General features: G+C 39.5%; 1 protein-coding gene across 3 annotated transcripts in view; it reads left to right on the top strand.

The window, feature by feature from the left end:
- The window catches only part of TERF1 (telomeric repeat binding factor 1), a 41742-nt gene extending 27225 nt beyond the window's left edge, over nucleotides 1–14517 (top strand). For all 3 annotated transcript variants that reach the window (XM_079901466.1, XM_079901465.1, XM_079901464.1), the window contains 2 exons: nucleotides 5027–5136; nucleotides 12614–14517. In XM_079901466.1, the coding sequence (XP_079757592.1) occupies nucleotides 5027–5136; nucleotides 12614–12790 (287 nt within the window). In that variant the 3' untranslated portion in view covers nucleotides 12791–14517. The remainder of the gene's footprint in view (nucleotides 1–5026; nucleotides 5137–12613) is intronic.
- The last annotated feature ends 8551 nt before the right edge of the window (nucleotides 14518–23068 follow it).

The following is a 23068-nucleotide window of genomic DNA, read 5'->3' as shown; positions in this document are numbered from 1 at the left end:
CAACAGATAGCAACAGCATATGGCATCAGCGTAGTTGTGCTGGTTCCCCTCGCCAGGTCCCAAAGACAGTGCAGTGGGCCCAGGTAGATGCTCTGCAGGCAGTAGGTTGTACTGCAAGGAGGAACCTGGGGCCAAGGGCACGTTTTAAGTAAGGAGCAAGCAAAACGTAGCAAATAATCCAGTTGCCTTCCCCAGGAGAGAGTTAGTTACATGGTGGCCAGACCGTGGTTCCCTTGACCTATTTAGGTTCCTGACTAACTGTAGAAACTGTTTAGTATCAGGGAATGAGTAAGCCTTGTACATTCAGCAAGAACTGAAGGGATGCTCAGGGCCCATGATGGACTAACTCTCCTAATACATAATTTTAGAATAACCTTGTTAAATTCTACAAAGAACCCTGTTGAAATTTTGATTTAAAATTACATTGTAATAGTAGACAGTTTTCTTTTTTTGTTTTTTTAAATTAATTAATTTTATTTTTGGCTGTGTTGGGTCTTCGTTGTCGTGCACAGGCTTTCTCTGGTTGTGGCGAGCAGGGGCTACTCTTCGTTGCGGTGCGCAGGCTTCTCACTGCGGTGGCTTCTCTTGTTGCGGAGCGTGGGCTCTATGTTCGCAGGCTTCAGTAGTTGCAGCATACAGGCTCAGTAGTTGTGGCTCGTGGGCTCTAGAGTGCAGGCTCAGTAGTTGTGGCGCATGGGCTTAGTTGTTCTGCAGCACCAGGGCTCAAACCCCTGTCACCTGCATTGGCAGGCGGATTCTTAACCACTGCGCCACTGGGGAAGTCCTAGTAGACAATTTTGGAGACAGCTGACACAGTTATATTGTCTTCCTCTACATGAGCAAAAAGCATATTTCTTTATTTAGATTGTCTTACGTATATATATTCTTATAACTTGTATATGTGCATGCACACACGCATATATATAGTAAAGCTTATAATTTACTACATACAGATCTTGACTGCATTTGCTGGATTTATCCCTAAGAATGTTAAATATTTTATTACTATTGTAAATATTATCTTTTGACTATTTTAGTTAAATATTTAAACTGTTGCTAATGTACAGAAACACTGTTGAGTTTTGTTTATTGATCTCATATGCAACCATCTTGCTAAACCCTTTTTAATTCTATGTGTATATTCTTTTAGGTTTTCTATACAGTTGACCCTTAAACAACATGGGGATCGGGGCACCGACTCCTGTGCAGTCAATGCATCCTGCTATCTCTGCCTCAAAAACGAAAGAATTGATAAGTGATTCACCTGAGGGCAGGAAGCTAAAACAGTTAGCAGAATCAGAACTCAAACCCTAGTTCTTTTGATTCCACATATTGTGATCGCTAATCGAACACAAACTCTTCCCCCCACTTAAAGATCTGTAAAATGAAAATACAGGTACTATGTTTATTGAAAAAGAATCCGTGTATAAGTGGGCCCATATAATTCAAACCCATGTTATTCAAGGGTCAACTGTACACACAATTTTCTTTCAATAATTACCATTCTGTTTCTTTTGAGTTGCATATACATTTATTTCTTGTCTTACTAAACTGTGAATAAGAGGGAAAGAGGGAAGGGTTTACTTCTTACACTGTGTCAAATACTCCTTAAACATTATATTAAGAAATTACAATTGTATAAGGTAAATATTATTCCTTTTTTAAACAGATAATGAAAAGGCAGGCACTAGGAGGTGAGATGACGTTTAAAGGCATAAAAGAATCAATAGGGCTTCCCTGGTGGTGCAGTGGTTGAGAGTCTGCCTGCCGATGCAGGGGACATGGGTTTGTGCCCTGGTTCGGGAAGATCCCACATTGCCGCGGAGGGGCTGGGCCCGTGAGCCATGGCCGCTGAGCCTGCGCGTCCGGAGCCTGTGCTCCGCGGCGGGAGAGGCCACAACAGTGAGAGGCCCGCATACCGCAAAAAAAAAAAAAAAAAAAGCAGCAGCAGCAAAGCTAGATACAGACTATACCTCATGACCTATGTTTGAGCATCCTGTCTTACTTAGAAATTACCCAGATATCCAAAATTATACTTACCGTTTATACTAGATTTTAAAGTTAACTAAGGATCTTGGGAATTATATTTAAGCTGACCTATTACAGAACCTAATTACTGCTGCTATCAAAAAGTTTGTCAGAATTATACTTCAGTTTAGTTAAACACATATTTTTTTTCTTATTAGTTATCTATTTTATACATATTAGTGTATATATGTCAATCCCTATCTCCCAATTCATCCCACCACCCCCTGCCCCACTCTCCCCCCTTGGTGTCCCTATGTTTGTTCTCTACATCTGTGTCTCAATTTCTGCCCTGCAAACTGGGGCATCTGTACCATTTTTCTAGGTTCCACATATATGCGTTAATATACGCTATTTGTTTTTCTCTTTCTGACTTACTTCACTCCGTATGACTGTCTCTAGATCCATCCACGTCTCTACAAATGACGTTTCTTTTTATGGCTGAGTAATATTTCGTTCCTTTTTATGGCTGAGTAATATTCCATTGTATATATGTACCACATCTTCTTTATCCATTTGTCTGTCGATGGGCATTTAAGTTGCTTCTATGACCTGGCTATTGTAAATAGTGCTGCAGTGAACATTGGGGTGCATGTGTTTTTTTGAATTACGGTTTTCTCTGGATATATGCCCAGTAGTGGGATTGCTGGGTCATATGGTAATTCTGTTTTTAGTTTTTTAAGGAACCTCCATACTGTTCTCCATAGTGGCTGTATCAGTTTACATTCCCACCGACAGTACAAGAGGGTTTCCTTTTCTCCATACCCTCTCCAGCATTTGCTGTTTGTAGATTTTCTTCTGATGATGCCCATTCTAACTGGTGTGATGTGATACCTCATTGTAGTTTTGATTTGCATTTCTCTAAGAATTAGTGATATTGAGCATCTTTTCATGTGCTTCTTGGCCATCTGTATGTCTTTTTTGGAGAAATGTCTGTTTGGGTCTTCTGCCCTTTTTTTTCTTTTACACTTTAAACATCTTACAATTTTATTTGTCACTCATACCTCAGGAAAGGGGAAAAAGAAAGTAAATATATTAACTTGGTAGAATCTTTGGTAGAATTAAGAATATAACTGGGCAACACCTTGCAATTCTGTAGTACAGTATCACAAGTAGTGTATTGACATTGATTCAACCAAGATATAAAGTAGTTGCATCACCGCAAGGATACCTTGTGTTGCCCTATTATAGCAGATATAACTGTTTTAAAAGTTTATTTTTTACTTCTGGTTGGTACTAATATAAATTCTAAATAATATGTTTGTATTTGCATTTCTTTCAACAATTGCTCTTAAACTAGGAATTTTAATACTCACTTCCAGAGTTTTATTACTACTTTTTTTACTACTACTATTGGTTGTCTTTATAACTCGAAATAATATACTGCTATATTTTATTTGATTTTAGATAATACCTCCTGACTCCCTATAATGTGAAAGGAGGAAATTACCACTCCTTCACCTCACTTTTCTTCTACCCACGTTTTCTGCCTTCTCACTGCTGTCCTCTATACCCTACTTTTACATTGTCAAGGTTTACAATATTGTACATCTTTTTTATGTTAATTAATTTAATTTTTTAACATCTTTATTGGAGTATAATTGCTTCACAATGGTGTGTTGTGTTAGTTTCTGCTTTATAACAAAATGAATCAGCTATACATATATCCCCATATCTCCTCCCTCTTGCGTCTTCCTCCCACCCTCCCTATCCCACCCCTCTAGGTGGTGGTCACAAAGCACCGAGCTGATCTCCCTGTACTATGCGGCTGCTTCCCAGTAGCTATCTATTTTACATTTGGTAATATTCATAAGTCCATGCCACTCTCTCACGTCATCCCAGCTTACCCTTCCCCTCCCCGTGTCCTCAAGTCCATTCTCTCTGCCCTTTTTTTTTTTTTTTTTTTCCTGCGGTACGCGGGCCTCTCACTGTTGGGGCCTCTCCCATTGTGGAGCACAGGTTCCAGATGTGCAGGCTCAGCGGCCATGGCTCACGGGCCCAGCCGCTCTGCGGCATGTGGGATCTTCCCGGACTGGGGCATGAACCCGTGTCCCCTGCATCGGCAGGCGGACTCTCAACCACTGCGCCACCAGGGAAGCCCTGCCCATTTTTTGATTGGGTTGTTTTTTTAATATTGTGCCGCATGAGCTGTTTATATATTTGGGGGATTAATCCTCTGTCCGTTGATTCGTTTGCAAATATTTTCTCCCATTCTGAGGGTTGTCTTTTTGTCTTGTTTGTAGTTTGCTTTGCAAAAGCTTTTAAGTTTCATTAGGTCCCATTTGTTTATTTTTGTTTTTATTTCCATTACTCTAGGAAGTGGATCAAAAAAGATCTTGCTGTGATTTATGTCAAAGAGTGTTCTTCCTGTGTTTTTCTCTAAGAGTTTTATAGTGTCCGGTCTTACATTTAGGTCTCTAATCCATTTTGAGTTTATTTTTGTGTATGGTGTTAGGGAGTGTTCTAATTTCATTCTTTTACATGTAGCTGTCCAGTTTTCCCTGCACCACTTATTGACGAGACTGTCTTTTCTCCATTGTGTATCCTTGCCTCCTTTGTCATAGATTAGTTGACCATAGGTGCGTGGGTTTATCTCTGGGCTTTCTATCCTAGAATGGCCCTTCTTCTTGACACCCTTTGCAGGAGCAGTTCTGCCAGGTCCAGGTTGGAAAGGAAACACACACACCCCTGATTTTCAAAGACAGATCTTTGCACTATATCACGCTGCTTCCAGATTCAAAGGAAAATAACTACACAGAGTTCTTCTTTTAAAAAAATAGCTAACCAGTAGATAGGAATTTCATGGTAACCTTTAAAATATTCTTCTGGGACTTCCCTGGTGGTCCAGTGCTTAAGACTCCATGCTTCCACTGCAGGGGGCATAGGTTCCATCCCTGGTCAGGGAACTAAAATCGCACATGCTGCACGGTGTGGCCAAAAAAAAAATTATATAATTCTTTTAATGTGAGACAATTTTTGATGACAGCATTTCTACTTTTAGGTGGAAGAAAGAAAAAAGAGAAGAGTAGGCAAGCCACTGAAAGCAAGAGAATACGTGTTTTAAATAGTCAGCGTCTAACTCCTGAAAAACATCAACCTAGAAAAAAACAGGTATGTTTATTATAATTAAATAATACTTAATGGATATTAAAGTCATAACTTGAATAATTGTGATTATTTCACATTATTTCTGTTCAACCCTAAAAAATCTTGAGGATAAAATGTTTTCTCTTTGCCATCTTTAATTTTGCCATCTTAGATTTGTTGACCAATTTGCCTATTCAAAGTTCACCCACATTTTAAAGATTTTCTTAAGCTGGATGTTAGTGACATTTATTTAGAATTATTGTATTACTGTCATCATAAAATCAGCTCATCAGATGTAGGGTGGAACTTAAATCTACTTGATAAGTTTTTATATTTGTATCTTCCTAACATAGATTCTATTTATTTATTTACTTATTTAATTCATTTATTTTTGGCTGTGTTGGGTCTTCGTTGCTGTGCACGGGCTTTCTCTAGTTGCAGCGAGCAGGGGCTACTCTTCGTTGAGGTGCACAGGCTTCTTATTGTGGTGGCTTCTCTTGTTGTGGAGCACAGGCTCTAGGCGCACGGGTTCAGTAGTTGTGGCTCATGGGTTCTAGAGCACAGGCTCAGTAGTTGTGGTGCACGGGCTTAGTTGCTCCACAGCATGTGGGATCTTCCCGGACCAGGGCTCGAACCCATGTCCCCTGCATTGGCAGGTGGATTCTTAACCACTGCACCACCAGGGAAGCCTCCATAGATTCAATTTAAATAAGATTTTTCTGTGCTTTAAAGAAAAAAAAAAGGAAAAGAAAAAATATCATTTGGTAAAGAATTTTTCTATTCAGAAAGCTAAAATGGGTTCCTTTTAGGATTCATTTTATTTGTTTGCCCTCTCAGTGATTATAGTCCTGTGCCATCCGTCCAGTTTCTGAAACCATTGTTTACTGTATTTTATCTGGTTTTCTAGTTGTTCACAGCAGGTGAGTAAATCTGGTCCTTGTTTGATCATGTTGGCAGTGGAAGATGATCCTATACTTTTCTTCTTACTCTTCTTTATTTAAGATGCTTTTTTTTTTTTTTTGATAAGCTATTTGCAAATGGTTCATTGTTGAGGTGCTGGGCTAGGGTCAAGTTCTAGGTTACTAGGGATATCTCCTGTGACCCAAGTTTATTTTGACCATGCCTTCTCCCGCAGTGAACATAGCAGTCAACTCCAGTTTTTGGTTTGCTTCCTGCAACTATTGCTTGTCTGCATGATTCCTAATTTAGGTCCACCACCTCTACTTTTTGGAGGTAATGCTGGTTGAGAGAGGCTCCTGCTGTTGCAGACCGGGGATTTAAGGTGTATACCTCAGGATATGTTCCTTACTTTGGAAAAGTGTATGCCACGGGCTTTCTGTTATCTATAGGTAGAGTGGCTGTGCCTCACTTCTTCACATACCTTTTGTCAGTTTCCACCAATAATGGACCCCATTCACCTATGTTATGGTTCAGGCCAAAGGGTTCTCTTAATTTTATGAGTTTGGGATTTCATTTCTTTCCGTGTTGCTGTTGGGTGAATTCCCAAAGGAGAATGAGGAAATGTTGACCGTATGCCACTATATGCAACCAAAAGTCATATATATTTTTTGTCTTTGATTTTTTTCCCACTTTGAATATGATGTGCCAAGATGTAGATTTTTTGGTATTTATCCTTCTTTGTGTTCTCTGAGCTTCCTGCACCTGTTTTGTTTTTTTAATAAATTTATTTATTTATTTTTGGCTGCGTTGGGTCTTTGTTGCTGCGTGCGGGCTTTCTCTAGTTGTGGCGAGCGGGGGCTACGCTTCATTGCAGTGCACGGCCTTCTCATTGCAGGTACTTCCCTTGTTGCAGAGCCGAGCTCTAGGCACGCAGGCTTCAGTAGTTGTGGCTCGCGGGCTCTAGAGCGCAGGCTCAGTAGCTGTGGCACACAGGCTTGGTTGCTCCGCGGCATGTGGGATCTTTCCGGACCAGGGCTCAAACCCGTGTCCCCTGTGTTGGCAGGTAGATTCTTAACCACTGTACCACCAGGGAGGTCCGAGGGCAGGCTTTGTTAATGAGAACAGAATGCTCTGGATGTATTTTGAAATGGGTATTTTCCTCTTCTGCCTGCTAGAAGCAGGAGGAGATTATTCTGTCATCTTCACCATGAGAACCTGGTGGGGCTTTTGGAGAGAAAACTCACAAGTTTGTGGGCCCCCTAAGATTGGGCCCCTGGAGTTTTTAACTCAAGCTTGTTCACAATGAGCCTCCCTCAATTTGTCCATCACAGTTAAATGTTCCTCCCAGTACTGGCCCCAGCTGTGAGCTGCTCTTCTCCTGGCCTTCTGCTTTCAGTAATCTATGATTCTCTGTATCCACCTTTCTGTTTGCCTTGTGACATTAATTTTCTGATGGATCTAGGAAGAGTTATTGACTTTACAGTTTGTTCACCATTTTTCTTGTTATGACGACTGGGGTGATATTTCCAAGCTCTCCAGGTTGGTCTAAAATCCAGAAGTCTCTACCTCATACATTTTATCTTTCCCTGTTGTTCTTCTGGCAACAGTTCTAAATGGGATTATAGGTGTTATTTATAGGTATATATCAAGAAAAGGTTCTGTCTTTTTTGTATTTGAAACAAAATATGGAATATCAACTACATAACATAGAATACAGGTGATATCATCTATCACTATTTACTATGTCAAAAAACAATTCTGTGTCTGGTTTTATTTTTAGCTTTCCACTGTTGGCTTTTTGGTGGGATAATTTGTTTCAGATGAGTAAATGATTTTATCTTACTTTGTGTTGAGATTTTGGTTCTTTAAAATTTTTTATTGCAGTAGTCTTGCACAGTTTCTTCTTGCACAGTTTCTTCTCACTGCATTTGTATGTTAAACAGACAAAGATATTTTTGCCTGCCTCATCACAGTTTGAAAAGAGGCCTTCCTTTTGTAACTTTATTCAAGAAGAAAAGTAAGAACCTTTCTACAATAAAGACTTTTTTCCCATAGATGGTATGTAATGGGAATTACGATACAATATTTTGTTTGTTTGTTTTTTGTGGTACGCGGGCCTCTCACTCTTGTGGCCTCTCCCATTGCGGAGCACAGGCTCCGGACGTGCAGGCTCAGTGGCCATGGCTCACGGGCCCAGCCGCTCCGCGGCATGTGGGATCTTCCCGGACCGGTGCACAAACCCGGGTTCCCTGCATTGGCAGGCGGACTCTCAACTGCTGCGCCACCAGGGAAGCCCACGATACAATAATTTTTAAATTACAAATGATATCATTTTTTAATATACATCATGTTTTATTTTAAAACATGTCTACACTACGTTGAGCACCTACACAGGTGTGACCAAGAAACCCACAATCCTGTCTCAGCAGGCAGTGGGTCCAATGTGTGACTTGAGGTTGCCTGTTATTTTTCACAGTAAGAGAAAAAAGAGAGGATAAGAAAGATGAAAAAGCATTGTTCCCAACTCCTGTTCAGGAATCTGAGTGATGAAATGGAAGGATATTTCAGTTTATAAAGCTCTTCCAAAGCCCCTTCTCACAATCAGTTGATGTTTAAACATGGAACCTAGGTTGGTGGGCCAGCTAGAGTTGAGCAACACAAGGGCACACTGTTTAAAACAACTTCCACACATTACTGCAAACAATGGGGGGAATGGGCTGTGCTTTCAGACTGGTAGTTTACTTTTTCCTGTTTTATGAACCTGTGAAGTTTAGAGGATATAAGAACTGCACAACCACAGTCGTGACACAGCGTCTGCTCAGTATAAAAACTTTTTGTTTAGGGGAAAGAATCCAGTTGGCCTGTGGGAAGAAATGTCCTGAGTTGGATGGTGCCAATATATAATATTCAGTTATGAGCCCACAGAAATATGTGGTTTACAGTGAAGACTGGGAATCGGGTCTCTAAATCCAGCTGCTTTTTTAAAGTTAGTATTTTATGTGATTATGTTTGCTTCCTATATCTTTCCTCTGAGGCAGAAAGTAAATGTTAGAAAACTGGCGGGTTCTAGTCTCAGAGACACACACAGGGTTTCTTTCTGTTTGGGCACCACTATGGTTCTTGGTTTCTGGAACACTTCAGTCTCTGGCACCATTGGGCCTGCAGCAGCCTCCTCAGCATCACAGGCTAAGATCTCCATATTCCTGAACAAAGTAGCCAATCTGAAGGTCTTGCATCATGGGAAAGCGATGAGCCCTTAGCTCTGGCTCCCCGTCATCTAAGGAAAGTGAAGGGGGCAAGTAGGGGCACACCTTTGAGTCACCAAGTCATCGATGGAGAAAGCAGTAGAGCAAGCCTAGAGCTTACCCGGTGGCCTTGTGAGAAACAATTCCTTCTCCAAAGTATAGACTTACTGGGACTTCCCTGGCAGTGCAGTGGTTAAGACTTTGCCTTCCAGTGCAGGGGGCACAGGTTCGATCCCTGGTTGGGAACTAAGGTCCCACATGCCGTGGGGTGCAGCCAAAAATTAAAAAACAAAAGTATAGACTTTACTATTTATGATCTAAAATAGAGGTCTTTTTTTTTTTAAATAGAGGTCTTTGAAATGATTTATCTGGACCAGTGAAAGGTAGTTGCTCACTACATATTATCCAAGTTTAGATTTTCTACTTGATTATTCACACCAAATCAGGCTTTAAAAATAGACCAAACTAGACTGGAATGTGTACATTTCAACAGATCAGAAACTGTAAAATGCTTCTGCCATTTACTGACATAGCACTAAACCCAAGGATTCCATTGGTGTAAGTAAATACCATTTTTAAAGCATTATTGAAGCATTGTTTTTTCCTCTAAAAGGCACTAGAAATGATACGCAATTTTTGAAGTATAAGTAATATAAACTTTTTAACCTTATGGAAAGAAAAGATTGGTGCATTTTAATTTGTTGTATGCTGTTTGTATCTTGAGTTGTGGGCATGGCTAGGGTTGTTATGATTCTCTTAATTGACTTTATTTTTTATTTTTCAAGTAAAGCAAAAGACAAAAGAGAATAGTACTAAGGGCACAGTTTTTGCTTGTGTCCTGAAATACATTATCTTTTTTTTTTTCCATACCACAAAAAAATGTCTTTGTCTAGAGGTTGATTAGCCGTGCCCTTGTAGGCAGCACAGTTGCTGATAGGTGGCGGCTCAGACCCACAAGAGGTATAATGATGGACACTGCCAATCTTATGGCCCTGAGCCATACACAAGATAGTTTTCATCTCACGTTTGTCTACAAGCATCTGGAGGTTCTCTTTGATAGTGTATCAGACAGCTGAGCTGGATTCTTTTCTTCTTTAATTGTAATAAAATACACAAAACAAAATTTGCCATCCTAGCCATTTTAAAATGTATCGTTCAGCATCATTAAACACATCTTGCGCTACCATTACCACCATCTATCCACGGAGCTCTTTCTTTTTTTTTTTTTGCGGTACGCGGGCCTCTCACCGTTGTGGCCTCTCCCGCTGCGGAGCACAGGCTCCGGACGTGCAGGCTCAGCGGCCATGGCTCACGGGCCCAGCCACTCCACGGCATGTGGGATCTTCCCGGACCGGGGCACGAACCCGTGTCCCCTGCATGGCAGGCGGACTCTCAACCACTGCGCCACCAGGGAAGCCCTACAGAGCTCTTTTTATCTTGCAAAACTAAAACTCTGTACCTATTAAACAATAACTCCTCATTCACCCCTCCCCCCAAGCCTCTGGCAACCAACTTTTCTACTTTCTGTCTCTGAATTTGACTGTTTTAGGTACCTCATGTAAGTGGAATCCTACAGTATTTGTTCTTTTGTGTTTGACTTGTTTCACTTAGCATAATGTCCTCAAGATTCATTTACATTGTAGTACGTGTCAGCGTTTTCTTCCTTTTTTAAGGCTGAATAATGTCTCGTATTTATATACCACATTTTGCTTATGCAGTTCTCCATCAGTGGACACTTAGGTTGCTTCCACCTTTTGGCTATTATGTGTAATACTGCTATCAACAGGGGTGTACAAATTTCTCTTCAAGTCTCTGCTTTCAGTTCTTTTGGATATATACCCACAAGTAGAATTGGGTTACATGGTACTTTTAATTTTTGAGGAACCACCATAGTATTTTCCCTAGCAGTCACACAGTTTTTCATTCCCATTAACAGCACGTGAGTTCCAGTTTCTCATCCTCGCCACCACCTATTATTTTCTAGTTTTTTTGGTGGTGGACATCCTAATGGGTTTGAGGTGACATTTCCTGGTGGTTTGGATTTGCACTTCCCTAATGATTAGTGATGTTGAGCATTTTTTTCAAGTGCTTATTGGCCATTTGTATATCTGTTTCGGAGAATTGTCTACTCAAGTCCTTTGCTCATTTTAAACATTTTATTTATTTGTAGTAAAACATAGCATAAAACTTATCACCTTAATCATTTTTAAGTGTATGATTCACTGGCATTAAATGCATTCACGTTGTTGTGCAACAACTTCTGGAACTTTTTCACCTTGCAAAACTGAAACACTCTACTCATAAGACATTTCCCCCTTCCTCCCATTCCCTGGCAGCCACCATTCTGCTTTCTGTTTCTGGGAATTTGACTACTCTAGATACCTCGTGTAAGTGAAATCTTACAGCATTTGGCTTCTTGTGACTGATGATGAGTGGATTTTTAAAGCAAATGTTTTTGCTTTAACTAATAATCTCCCCGGCCGGGGAGTCAGCCGGGGAGATTATTCATAGTTCAGAAACAGTAAATAATCACTCAGGTGATCATATTGCTCCTCAGCATGTCAGCAGAAGGGGTGATTAGTTGGTCACCTATAGCAAATGCCAGGTGTCTGCAATCTTTTTCTGTGTATAATAATGAATTTGACTTTTAAAATTCTTCAGTCATTTTCTCCAAAAACAAAATAGTGTTTTTTTAACTAGTTTGTGTTAGTTCTCAAAAATCTGTTTTAGAGAAGATTTGAGTTTTATGTGTGTGTGTACTTTGCCCAACATAGACAGAACAGGGTTTTCACTGAGTTCATTAGGGAAGAATTAAATATTCATAAGTTCTCGGTATTTGTGAATCCTACATATCTCTAATCTATTAACAGTTGTAGAAAAGCATCTTAAGAGACAGTGTGGACTTAAAGTCAGATGAATTGGGTTTGTGTTTAGCTCCGTCATTTTGTAGCTGTCTGATCTTGGGCAGCTGAGCTATGGTGTGTTCATGTAAAATGAACAGTAACATAGTCAGGACCCTTGACAATATCACCACAATAAGATCTTACAGAAATCTAAGATACGTTTACAGAATTTCTTCCACCGTTAAGAAATTGTAACATGATACTGATAAAAAAAGTTGTATTTATAGTAGATATGTTATTTAAGGAATTGTTTCTGTGAATAACTCTTCTATGTTTTATCTACTTTTGACGGATGTTAACTACACTTATTGTGGTGATCATTTCACAATATATATCAATACTGGATCATTATGTTGTACACCTGAAACTAATAAAATGTTATTTGTCATTTATACCTCAATTGAAAAAAACATAATTGTTTCTGTGAATAACTATCTTACTTTTCATCAAAAGGCATGGCTTTGGGAAGAAGACAACAATCTGAGATCTGGCGTGAAGAAATACGGAGAGGGAAATTGGTCTAAAATACTATCACATTATAAATTCAACAACCGAACAAGCGTCATGTTGAAAGACAGATGGAGGACTATGAAGAAGCTGAAGCTGATATACTCGGACGATGAAGACTGAGTGTGTTTGTGGAGCCCGATAAGACGGCAGTTAAACATTTTGATTCCTGCATTTTGCGTGAAACTTGGTGGTCATTAATGTAGCTTAAAATTTTGTTTAAAGCATTACAGTATTTTTCTGCGGCACAGTCATTTAATATGAGGATTTGTGCTGTACGAGCAAGATTATAGACCATCATTGTATTCTTTAAGAATCTTTTCACTCTGATAAAAAAATTAATTTTTTGAACCCTAGTGCTTTCAAAACTCCTACCTCCAAACCCTGTTCCAATAAAAAGGTGAAAGCCTGGTAAGAGAAAAAATATATTGCTGTTAACCTATTCTGTGTCTGTAGGCTGATTTCAACTCCATGACACACATAAAAGTGAAGTTTCTAAATCAGTGAATAGGCCTTTGACATAAGGGGTAATGATTTGATTTATGGCCTTAATATATTAATTACTAAGATATTTGCTTATAGAATGGTAAATATACAAAGTAGTCTGTGAGTTATACTTACATTTTTCTTTTGGTACTTTCATATAAAGGAAAAAACTTGAAAATAGTAATACCCATAGGACAGAGTTTATACTACTACTAAGAATAGCTTATGTCTCATTTAGGTACATTGGATTTTTGTTCTAGTGTTAAAACTTTGACAAAGATGGTTTTGAATAAATATCCATTTCTCTGATATTTTCATTTAGTTAGATAGATATCGGGCCTAAATGGTATTCCGTAAATGCTTAAATGGATTTTAACCATGATCATTTTTTTTTGAATTTTATTTTATTTATTTTTTTATACAGCAGGTTCTCATTAGTTATCCATTTTATACGTATTAGTGTATGCATGTCAGTCCCAGTCTCCCAGTTCATCCCACCACCACCACACCCGCCACTTTAACCATGATCATTTTGACGACTGTGATAAATACTAAATAAACAAGATCATGCATACCTTATTAGACAGTTTTGAGTTTTCACCAACATATTCTTTAGAGGATTTAGTCAAAAACTAGAATTATTTAGCATTTTGAGTTATGTATGCTTTATTTAACAAATGCATGAAAATGCTTAAGCATTTGCTTAAAAAGTTAAATGACTATTTTGTAATCTGTATTTCTTTATGAAAGTTTTATACATTACTTTCTCATTGTTCCTGAAGTTGTTGTCCTATACGTGTAATAAATAGAAATGTGGATAATGTTTCCTGACTCGGTCAGTCCTGTTACACCACTAGTTACTGTCACCTACAATACTGTCACACTACAATACTGTCTGTATTGCAGACATTTTGATGGTTAGTGCCAAAGCCGATGGCATGAGCCAAAACAGACCAGTTGGTCAACCTCATTCCAAACATACCCTTAGTCATCAAATCTAAGTTGATATTAACTGTAAGATGCCTAGTTATTTTATGTGCCACTAAAAACATCACTATCAGTTATACTATAAATTGTTTTTTCTTAATTAGAATTTTATTTTACTTTAATTAAAAGAGCTGTTATAGATTTATGTAAGCATAGATTTTTATCGTATAACTTGTGGGTGCATAAAAAAGAAAAGCAAAATAAATTGGGTAATTAATTGTATTCCTTGTACTTCCTCATTTTAATCTGAATCTTTTGAATTTTTAAATTGAAATTTGTTGAGATAACTATAGATTCATATATAGTTGTAAGAAATAGTAAGAGAGGTCCCTTGTACACTTGTTCCAGCTTACCCCAATGTCAATTTGTAAAACTATAGTATAACACCATCAGGATATTGGCATTGATATAATTCACCAATTTTATCCAGATTTCCCCAGTCTTGTACCATGTGTGTGCAGTGTGTGTATTTAATTCCAAAAAGCTTATCATTTGTGTAGGGGCGTGTGTCTACCACAGGCAAGATACTCCAACACTGAGGATCCCTTCTGCTGCCACTCAACTCTCCATCATTCCTGCAACCCCTGGCAACCACTAATCTGCCCTCCATTTCTAAGATTTAATTCAAAAGGTTACATAGAGAGTGACAAATGGCAGAGTAGGGAGATCCAAAGAGCCGTCCCTCTTCTGAGGCAAGTAGTAAGCTGACAAAAACAGTTAGAATCAACTTTTGGAAACAAATCTAATAAAACTTAAAACAACCGGGACACGCTTAATGAAGAAAGAGGCTACTAAATTTTGATAGGAGGATTTTGGTGTTTTTGCTTACCCGGCTTAAGGCCACAAGTGACTTGTGCTCTTGCTGTGGCTTGATGCTTCGGCAAGTGCCACTACAGTGCTCGGGATCGTGGGTGGTGTGTTTTGACCTGTCTGGCAGTTCCCTGAGGGTTCAGTTCAGGGATTGCCTTTGTTTTGCCCCTTCTGAACTCTTAAGGGCTTTAAAAACATTACCTATGTCTGCCTGGGGTCAGGGACAGCAGACTGGCTGAAAAGCCTGGAGAGGAAGGTACATGGCGGGTTAAGGCTTTGAAGGACTCTGGAGTAAACCAGGGAATCCAGAAGGCCAGGCGCATGCCCAGGACTAGACGCAGTCTCAGCAAAGACCTGGGGGGACCCTAGGCCTGTACGCTCAGTGACCTTTAGGCTTCATAAGTGCAGGAGGTGGAGGCTGAGGCAGAGTTGTAGGTGGTGTTGAACGAGTGCCCCAACTCAGCCAATCTGCCAATGCTGGGAGCATATCTTTCTGTTTGATTTAAGGAAATTAAATGAAATACTCTGTATTCTTTGCCATTTTTTCTTTCAACATGTTCGTGTACGTAGCTGTACTTGTTCATTTGCGTTTCTATACAGTAATATATAATTCTATCACAGCCATTCATTGTGCTGTTGTTGTGGAAATGAACGAAGACCACTCAAAAGAGAAAAACAAACAGGCTGTTTATTCAGCGCTTGCTATAGCAAGGGAGTCAGCCACCATCACTTGTGTTTGGCAGAGGTGCAGGCAGACGTTCATAGTGGGAAAGCTTTCTAGTGAAAAACTAAGGCTTCAGGTGCTCTCTGATTGGGCATTGTTGGCATGAGGAAGCTGAGGCTGGCCAACTAGCAGCAGGCATCCTTTTTTTTTTTTTAATAAATTTATTCATTTAAATTTTGGCTGCATTGGGTCTTTGCTGCTGCGCGCGGGCTTTCCCTAGTTGCGGCGAGCGGGGGCTACTCTTCGTTGCAGTGTGCTGGCTTCTCATTGCGGTGGCTTCTCTCGTTGCAGAGCACGGGCTCCAGGCGTGCTGGCTTCGGTAGCTGTGGCTCGTGGGCTCTAGAGCGCAGGCTCAGTAGCATTGGTGCACCGGCTTAGTTGCTCCGTGGCATGTGGGATCTTCCCGGACCAGGGCTCGAACCTGTGTCCCCTGCATTGGCAGACGGATTCTTAACCATTGCACCACCAGGGAAGCCCAGCAGCGGGCATCTTATGTGATTGTTTGGGAGAACATATTTGGCTTTCTCTGGTTGGTCCTGAGTTGGAAGTAGGGACCAAAAATAGGGATGTTGGCAGTCATCGACCAAGTCCTACCCATTCTGGGTAGATAACTGCGGGGATTTAGTTCGGCGTTCTAAACTCATTGCTGCAGAGGTGGTGGCTTGGAGTTGTCCTATAAGGTCTGCCCATTGTCAGTTTTTATATTCAGTCCCTGAGTTGTTTCCAGTGAATGGCTGCAAGGCTTTTCCAATTTACATGAAGTGTAAAATTAGGAATAATACTATTACACTTCTCCCTAAAGGCGATTCTCATCTCTTTTCTCGAGTACTGATTTTTATACTTACTTAAAATATGCTTATGCTGCTGTTTGTTATTTTTCAGTGTGAGGTATTATATTAGTGATCTCCCACTATATAGGATGACATTTTAGGTCTCTTGCACGTTCCCCCTCCACCCTCCATAAGTACACAACTTACACCCATACAGATGCTTCTCCCCGGTTCTTCGAGCGTATTTGCATCGGTTTTTGGTTAAACCAATATTCAGGGTTTGTATTATAACTCTGTAACTGTTTTTTACACCTGAGCTGTGTGTACTCATCACTTATTTATCTCCAAATTCTCTGACCAATTTGAAGACCTCTGAATACATTGAAATATGTCATTCTATTGACATTCTTTTTTCTGGCCACGCTGTGCAGCTTGAGGAATCTTAGTTCCCCGACCAGGGATCGAACCCTGGGCCACGGCAGTGAGAACGCTGCGTCCTCACCACTGGACCGCCAGGGAATTCCCAATTTCACTGTTATTTTTTTTTCTTTGGTTGTTTTGTTTTGGTGACAGCCCTCCTACTCCTTGCCCTCCAGGCTTGCCGCACAGCCGTCAAGCTTACATCTCCCTTATCTTGGCTCTGGGCATCCCAGTCATCTCTCTCCTGGTTTGAATTCCCCGCTTCCTGGATCCTGTCTCTTGGTTTTAACTCTCGTTTATCTAGAGCATCTCATCCTGTACCTCCTGAGAAAATATGCATAGAGTGAAAAATGTTTCTATCATGCATGTCTGAAAATATCCTTTTTCTAGCCTCACATTTGATTAATAATTTTATTGGATATAGAATTTTCATTTGGAAAACATTTTGTCTCAGGATTTCAAAGGCATTGCTCTGTCATCATCCATGTCAAGATGTTGCTTTAGGTAGTCTGATACCATTCTGATTACGGAGACTTTTCATGTCACCTACTTTTTTTTTTTTTTTCCTCTCTGGAAGCTTGTAGATTCGTCCATGTATTCAGTGATCTAGAATTTCATGGTAACATGCTTTGTTGTGAGTCTTCTTTTCTTTTTCAACTAATGAGCCAGGCACTCAGTGACTTCTGAAATCCCTGTGCTAAGTTCTAAAAAATATTATTGTGTTATTTCTTTGCTTATTTTCTCCCTTCTGGTTTTTTTTGCACTTTCTTTCTGGAACTCCCAGATGTTGGATGTCAGATGTTGGATCTCTTTGCCTGATCCTCTAATTTCCTATCTTTTGTCTCCAAATTTCTGTATTTTTAATTTTTTTGTTTACTTTCTGGGGAAAATGTCACAAAACTTTACCTTCCAAGTTTTCATACCATATATCTACTATCAAACTTTTTAATTTACAAGAGCTTTTAATTCTCTGAATGTTCTTTTTTAGGACATTGTGTTCTTATTTCATGATTGATATCATTGCATCTCTTCTGACCCTGGCAGTGTTTATGGCCTGAGTTTTGTTACGTTGCTCGTTTCTGTTTAATTTTGGTTTCCCTCTTGCTTTGTCAATGGTTTTCCTCAAATGTTTGGTTGAACTGGGCCGTGCATTTCTATTTATGAGTGAGTATGAAGAAGCTGGTTGGAAGCTCTGTGAGCACTGATGGGCACTCACAGGTCAAGGTAGTGATTGGACAGGGACTTGGCTATCGCAGCTGCTGGTACCTGCAGCCATTTTCTTGGATGATCTATTTCCTCAGAGAGGAATCTAGCAAACTGTTCTGCACGGGTGAGAGTAGTTTTCTCAGAGCACATGGACGAGGGACCTGGGGAGGAGGTGGTCCCCATTCAGAATAGATAGTCTCCATTCTCAGTTGTTGCTGGTGTTTCCAATCTGGAGCCCCCTGCAGAGAGCTGTTGCCTGGCTGCAGAGCCATCTAAGGCTCTAACTGTTTCTTATACCAACTGTCAACCATTCCATTGACGGAAGCATCTGGATCCTTAAGTTCCTGAGCCTTTCCAGGGTGCTGTAAATGACCTTGCCCGCTGAAATTCCCTCCTGTAGACATTTGGCTTTCTCCTATCTTCTGCTTTACCGGTCCTGAAATTTTGTGACCATCTCTTTTCTGCCTTTTTCTCTCAATCTCCTTATCATTATATTTTTTGTCTTTTAAAAAAATCCTTTAACTGTAATTTTATTTGAAGGTAAAGGAAGTAAATATATGTTCAACCTGCCATGTTTAATTGAAAAAAAAATACCCTATTTAGGACCATCTCACGAGGCTTCTGAACACTATACCCCTGAAAGGCTGAATCTTGCCTTCACACTTTATCAGTAGCTTGACTTACATAGAAATGCTAGTTTCGAAATTATTCTCACCCAGAACTTGGAGGCTTTTCTCTATGACAGTGGTCCCCAACATTTTGGAACCAGGGACTGATTTCGTGGAAGACAATTTTTCTACGGACGGGGTTGGGTGTGGTGGGGGATGGTTCAGGCAGTAATGCAAGCTATGGGGAGCGACGGGGAGTGGCAGCTGAGGCCTCACTTGCCTCCTGCTGTGCGGCACTGTTCCTAACAGAGTGCGGACCGATACCCAGGGTTGGGGACCCCTGCTCTATTAGACTTCAAGTATCCACTGATGCTGATGAGAAGACTGCAGTCTCTCATGGGGATTCTTGTTCCTTTGTAGGTAATCTGTTTTTCTCTCTCTGGAAGGTTTTAGTCTATTCTTTATCCTTGATTTTAAAGTTCACAAGTTTGTCTCTAGGGGTGGGGATTTAAAAAATTCATATTGTTTGTGCTGAGTGGGACCTCCCCACCCCAAGAAGAATGGCTCTTACCTCTGATTCCACCTTCTTTTCTACATGTTTTAAAGGGTATTGTTGGGCTTCCCTGGTGGCGTAGTGGTTAAGAATCCGCCTGCCAATGCAGGGGACACGGGTTCAAGCCCTCGTCCGGGAAGATCCCACATGCCACGGAGCAACTAAGCCCTTGCGCCACAACTACTGAGCCCGCGCGCCACAACTACTGAGCCGGCGTGCCACAACTACTGAAGCCCATGCGCCTACAGCCCATGCTCTGCGACAAGAGAAGCCACCGCAATGAGAAGCCTGCGCACTGCAACAAAGAGTAGCCCCCGCTCGCCACAACTAGAGAAAGCCTGCGCGCAGCAACGAAGACCCAACGCAGCCAAAAATATAAATGAATTTATAAAAAAATAAATAAAGAGTATGGTCCCTTCATTCTGGTTTATCCATCAGTAGAATCCCATGTGCTTTCAATCTTCAAAAAAAATCTTCAAAATCTCTGGGCTGATTCCCACTCCTGCCTTCTCATCTATGTTATAGGCTTATTCTCTTCTGTGAATTCTGTAATCTCAATGAGATTTGAGGAAGAAGGTAAACATGTACATCCATCTGTCACCTTGACCTAGAAGTTTCACTTCTCTTTCAATATACTCATTACCTGGTTGCTTATACTTCAGAATGCTCAGGTTGTCTAAATCAACTTACAGTTATTTGTATGAAACTTCACTAGAATATTCTTAGAGGGCAGAACCAGTTTTGGTTTACATCATTTTGGTGCATACCTAGAAAAGATGGCTAATTAAGATTCTCATGCCAGAGTAGAACTAAACAACTTAAATTATTACTATGACTTTTTATGCATAATGGCAACATTCTTGAATAAAAACATTGCAAGAAAGGCCCTAAAAAAAGAATAGTGAGATTATAGTTCCCCTTGTTCTACTCTTTTCTTTTCCCTTCTCTACTTTTTTTCTTTTTCCACTTTTCTCTTCTAAGTGATCAACATCTCTAATTCCTTTCCCCTTCTTTCCTGAGTGGTTATATTTATTTTTGTTCAAATTACTTTTCTCGTGCACTTTTGAAAAGCAGCCTATTACATAATGCTAGGGCCCGTAAATCATTGTAGAGTGTCCGTGGAAAGGATCCCAACTCTAAGATACTTGTTAAAAAGGAATATCAAAGCAGTGTTAAATTCTTTGATCTTTATCTCTGAAAATAGAACTTTTGGTTCTTCATTAATCACTTGGACTACATGTTTCAGTTCTGTACTGTTTCCTTTGCTAGAACTAATAACAAGCTTTTCAAGACCATTATTTAATACTATGTCTTCTAGCCCATGAAATTCTTCTCAAGAATAGAAATAAAAATATGCTTTAATATGAAAGTAATTAATGGCCAAGTACTGAAAGCTAAATATGTAATTTGAAAAATTGATTTTATACAACTCAAATATGCTAACTATTATAACACATGTTGGAACCATAAATACATCATAGCTTTATTGCTGTTAATCATCGTAACTATGCCTCTCAATTCTGAAGTGTTTTGTTTTGGTTTTGGTGAAATTTTTGTTTATTCTCTGACCAGTCCAGAAGATTTAGGTATTTTCTAGTCAAATAAAGAAAGAGCTTTTAAAAATGTGAACAGAAAGTTTATTTACTGGTATAAAATTTTAAGTAACATTGAAAATTACCCAAGTATGCCTTCAAATGTTTTGCTTTACAGATCTTACAAATGGTCTTAAAATGTTAATAATGAACTTATAGTTGAAGTTCCCAACCCTGATGAGACTCAAATTTTAATTATTAATCTCTGAAGAATTTAATTTACCACAAAGACAGTTCTGACAGTTAAATGAACATATAGTCAGAAATATTGCTACTCTCAGCATTAAATATTGGGGGCTTTTCCATCCCTGTTAAACTTGCTTTTGTCATTATGTCATTACATGATAAGTACCAAGAAATACGTATTTTAGTAAATCATTTGTTAGTAAATAATATTTTATACAAATGAAACCAAAGGAATTTCATATACAGGCATACCTTGTTTAATTGTGCTTCTCAGATATTGCATTTTTTTTTAGCAAATTGAAGGTTCGTGGCAACCTTGCATTGAGTAAGTCTACAGTGCCATTTTTCCAATGGCATTTGCTCACTTTGTATGTCTGTGTCACGTTTTGGTAATTCTCACAATATTTCAAACTTTTTCATTATTATTCTGTTTGTTAAGGCGATCTGTGATCTTTGATGTTACTACTCGCTAAAGGCTCAGATGATTGTTAGCTTTTTTTTTTGGCAATAAAGTATTTTTCAATTAAGGTATATACCTGTTTTTTTAAGAAATAATGCTATTGCACACTTAACAGACTTCGGTATAGTGTAAACATAACTTTCATATGCACTGGAAAACCAAAACTTTCTTGTTACTTGTTTTATTTTGGTGGTCTGGAACCGAACCCAAATACCTCCGAAGTTTGCCTGTAGTTTAAATCTTGAGATTCAATTCTCCGAAGAAAATATCCTGAATTTAAAATTTGTTTCAGAAATGAAAAGGGCTTCGCTTTTACAGCACAGTCTTTGGCAACGACAGGGTTTCCATCGAAGCTGAGTTCTGGCTGAGAAGCTGAGATATGGCTCTGACTGCAGCCCAGATCCTGCAGCAAGGCACTTTGACGCTGGTCCATTGATTTTCCAATCATAAAATAAGGAGACTAATACTTCTCTGTGTGTGTATGGCGGGGAGGGGCATGGGGGGGCGGGGATCATAGCATTCGTAATAACTCTTTGCCTTCCATAATCTATACCTCTGCCTTCTACTCCAAACAAAAGAAAATACGTGCTGTAGGGGGGGAAAAAAAGTAGTAAGTTTACTTCAATTAAACTTGAAGTTGGACTCCAAAATTATTTTAGTCAACTTCAGGCTTTAAGCCTTGGAGATAATTTTGGATATTAATGATGGTAGAATGTCCATAATTAAAGCAATTGTTTCATTCATTGGTGCCAAAATTTCACTTCATGGAAATTATAACATTTAAAGGAACTTGTGCTGACCTATAACGAACGTTTGATTGATGCTTTTCAATTAACCGAAGAAAATTTCTTCTATTTCAAAAAAAAGGTATTTTTAGGGAATTCCCTGGCGGTCCAGTGGTTAGGACTCTGTGCTTCCACTGCAGGGGACACGGGTTCTATCTCTGGTCGGGGAAACAAGATCCCGCATGCCAAGCAGCGCGGCCAAAAAAAAAAAACAAAAACGAAAAAGAAAGTAGTTTTAGCAGAACTGTTGGTTTCGCATAACAAAATGCTTACTAAATCTCAGACAACTTGTCCTGTGGAAAATTATTTGTGACAATTTGCTTGAACTTATTATTTCAGAATTTATGGAATAATACATGGGAAATGTATGTGTGAGTGTACATATATCTGTAGACATTTTTTAAAGAAAGAAGTTTTTAAGAGATTACAGAATAGAAAGAAAGAATGCAAGATTCAAATCGTGGATACCCTTAAATGACAACTTACCAATAAATGGACCATTAAAATGTAGTAAGTTTAGTGCAAACAGATGAACACTGTGTCCAATGGGCCACCTATTGAATGAGGAGACTCCAGGTGACAGATCGAGGACAGAAAACCACAGGAGACTTTAGGGTGGGTCCTCAACTTAGTATAAATGAAAATAAAGGCACTGTGTTTCTTGAGAACTGGCCCCCAAATTTCCCTTCTCTACTTCAGAGTGTGGCAACGACATATACTCAGGAACTTTGGCCAAAGGGTTTTTAAAGAATTATGAAGCGCTGAACATGACTTGCTAGTATTTAGCATGTTTACAAGCACATTTTGAAATACT

Source organism: Stenella coeruleoalba, assembly GCF_951394435.1.
Source record: "Stenella coeruleoalba genome assembly, chromosome: 17".
NCBI classification, from domain to species: Eukaryota; Metazoa; Chordata; class Mammalia; order Artiodactyla; family Delphinidae; genus Stenella; species Stenella coeruleoalba.
This window is presented reverse-complemented; position numbering and strand designations above follow the sequence as displayed.